At 47.0% G+C, this 3,503-nt stretch overlaps 1 protein-coding gene across 1 annotated transcript; it reads left to right on the forward strand.

Moving 5' to 3' along the window:
- Positions 1–3,083: 3,083 nt before the first annotated feature.
- Positions 3,084–3,503, forward strand: PADG_08385 (uncharacterized protein; the record flags this gene model as incomplete). Its single annotated transcript, XM_010765333.1, has 1 exon — positions 3,084–3,503. One exon carries the CDS (start codon positions 3,084–3,086, stop codon positions 3,501–3,503), a length of 420 nt encoding a protein of 139 aa, XP_010763635.1.

Consider the following 3,503-nt stretch of genomic DNA (forward strand, 5'->3'; position numbering starts at 1 on the left):
TCTGCTGCAATCGTCATGTCGTTCCCATGAAATCGCCGCAGAATTAGAAAACGGAGTTTGATGAAGACGATTATGTCAGCGTCGCAATACACGTGATTTTATTCATGTGACCTTTAACCTTTCATTGAAATGAGAGGCCTCAATGTGTCCACAAAAATACTCATTCTAGGACAAACACCACTCTGAGCTTTGAAGCATCGCGACAATCTGTGTGGTATAGTACATATGTTTTACCCCCTTGTTACCCCCAAGAGCCCAGCGTTCCTTTGTGTACCCCAAAGTAAGGAACAATCCCCCGGACGTGGACAGCCAGAATCAATATGGTGACAATATAGAAATAATCTAGTGTGCGCATTCGATTACATGCATGGGAAATATGGCCTCAGCCGTTTATTTGATAAAGGCCAACTCCCACTGCCAATCCAATGTGGTCACTAAAATCAGGTCAATCCGTATATTATCTATCCGCGTCGGACAGGAACATACGGTCAGCCCCACACCAGGGAAACGGGTGGTTGATAGGAACATCCAAAAGCATTTGACATGAGAAATACATCAATAATATTGGGTGAGGGTGAGCGCTAGCCTGACTCTTAAAATGATTAAATGAGAAATGAAACATTTGATAGCAGTTGCGCGCTCCTGTTGAAGACCTGTTGCAATGCACCAAACTTTCAGATATTCCCCCCATGCAGGGATGCGAATATATTGTACATACATCAATCACTGCCGATGTAGAGTTTTTAGGTTCATCTGAGACAGCTTGAAGGCAACATCAGAGCCCGAGTTAATCATCTGGCCGCTCAAGTTGACGAGATCACTTCCAGCTAGAGGGCGGTACGTCCAACATCATCTCCATGTGTGTTTCCATGTATCCTCCCGTATGGGAACCCATCAAGTACTTGACCGTCACCCTTCGTAGGTCCACCTGCGGCAGCCATGCATTTTCAGAGCGAAGACCAGGCTGCAGTCCGTAACTTGCCGGATAATATTCGACTAGAACTTGAGAACAGTTGAAGAAGCAACAACATTATCTCTCTTCCGACATCGTCCAAAGCTTACGTTAATCTGGCTATGATCCGATGGTTAGAATAAGCTCAAAAGCCATAACCTGACAGGCAAGAATTCCCACTGGTCAATTCAGGCATGCCCAGACGGAACAAGCCGCATCAGTGCATTCCAAGAGAGGCAGTTTATGTCCTCTCCAGTTCTTGTTCTCGGATAAATCGCATTTTCGTCGGACCCTCTTCACATGAAAAAATATACCCACATATGTGCGGAAGATCGAACAACAGAGAGATGGATGGCAAGGTTGTCTTGGGCAGTCACAAATTCAGATACGGGTCTTTTCTCCTGCTCTGGTAACCATAAGATCATCCCTCTGCATCGGCATTTCCGCCAGTCGTTACGATGGACAACAAATTGTTAGCTTGGCAAATGATACTCTTGCACCAGAAAAAGAGAATGAAGGCTCCCATCATAGAAAAACGCTCGGTCTTGACAATCTGCTTCAGCAGCCGATATAACTTCACCACATGACAGAACTCTGAGGCAGTTCTCAGCCAACTAGACAAGCTCAACAAAAAGCTTGTGAATGAAATGCTTGGTCTCTGCAGATTTAACATTGTAGAGTCAATGCTGCTTCCTCTTTCTCAATCATCCATCATTATGGCAAGATAATAGAGAAACAAGAGCTCACAGGCTCTTCTGCTGGGTTTCGTGTAAATCCACCTATTCCAGAAATCGAAATCACAGATACGATAAATTAACTTTGGTCAAGGAGGCTAAGCATCATGCGGCTCCTTGAAACGCTGCCTATCATAATCTTATAAACCCAGACTACATTCGATAGGCTTTCCGCCTTCGCGAGCCACCGACATGAGCAACAAGGCCTTCAAGGGCTAGCTTGAGAGAAATAAAACGCTGCTTTCTTTTGGACGTCTCTACAAACCCCACTGTTCAGAAATTAGTGGCGACTTTCAAACTGGGATCTGGCTCTGCAACTTCGTATCGCCTCCAGACCCTTGGGAACTTAACTCTATCTTAGATGAATGATTTTACACCGCTTTGTTCCCCCAGAGGTCAGTTTCTTTTGACGTTGCTCTATAGGTGGTAATTAGGGATTTTCACCCTCGTATTCTCCACCAGTTGGCAGGTTCCGACTGTTCGCAAAGCCTCAGAGATAGATTTCTCCATGTGGCGCTAGTTTGGCCGTTTCTTCGTGCCAACGGAGCCTCAGAATCCCCTGTCTCTCATATCCCCAAAATAATCAGCCCTCCAACAAAAATGAGAAGGCAAGGGGTATCCCGAGTTCCCGGAGTTATATGCCCAGTCCTGGTTAAATCCTCGTGCTCGCTACCAATATTCTCTGTCGTACAAATAAAGGGGCAGGCATTTGAGGGCACTGAGCGCTCCAATCAACAAGAATCATCCCTGGGTCAACCAAAGACATTGAAGCATCGACCAGCATGCCCAGGCCTCTTAATCATAAGAAGCAAAGCTTATCATCTTGGCAGCAAGGCGCGGTTTCAACCCTTGTCCGACCGCGGCTCCGCCAGAAATTTTGTTGTCACTAGAATATTGCATCGTGAAGGAAGAGATCCCCAAATGCAGCTAAAATTAGCACAACTAACAACACGATTCTCAATCAGCAGGACAAATAAAAAATCGATTTCTTGGCTGAAATTAACCTTTTTCCTCTGTTGTTTCGCAAGCCGGCGGACACTCGCTCAAGGATTATACAGTATGGATTGTATGGAGGAGCACAACAAACCGCCATTCACCCAAACGACGCCAATGTGCTAGCGGAATCCCGTGTTGCCAGCTGTGAAAAAAGCAAATAATCAGAAAAGAAAAACAAAATCAATTTGGATACGAAAGTCCAGGAATCGGGGCTGAAGAAGACATAAAAACCCCTACTTCCTCCTGCTTTCCATATTTTTCTCCCCTATCCCAAATTAACGCTTAAACACCTTGAAGAAGTTCAAAATTCTAATCTTCCACTACCCCCCTCCTACCCTTCTCATCCAGCAATAGGGAATTATCCAAATCTCCCTTCCGTTACCACTCAAAGAAACATAACAATGTCTCCCGCCATGAAGAGCTGGTCCGTTCTCACCTCACTCCTCATCCTCCTCTTCGGCCTCATGGCCTCAGCAACCCTTCAAAACAACGAGCCTCTCCAAGCATTCACGACCCCCGAGCTGCGCGCCGAGCGTCTCGCCGTCCGTGATCCCAAGGGTGGCAAGGGTGGTGGAGGCGGCAGCAGCAGTCACAGCAGCAGTGACAACGGCCTCACAAGCTGCCCGAACGGCGGTTCCACCTGCAGCGAGTGCTTTGGCACTGGATACATTTCGTGCATCAGCCCACGCAATGTCTGCTACAACCCCTCCACCCAAACACGAAGTCAGGTGTGCGTGTCCTCGTCGACATCAGATGCGTCGCAGCTTGTCGCTGGTCCGTTGGCGCTTGGCGCTCTTGGGTTGGCTATTGCTATGCTGTGA

The sequence above is a fragment of the Paracoccidioides brasiliensis genome (assembly GCF_000150735.1).
Source record: "Paracoccidioides brasiliensis Pb18 unplaced genomic scaffold supercont2.16, whole genome shotgun sequence".
In the NCBI taxonomy this organism is placed as follows: domain Eukaryota; kingdom Fungi; phylum Ascomycota; class Eurotiomycetes; order Onygenales; family Ajellomycetaceae; genus Paracoccidioides; species Paracoccidioides brasiliensis.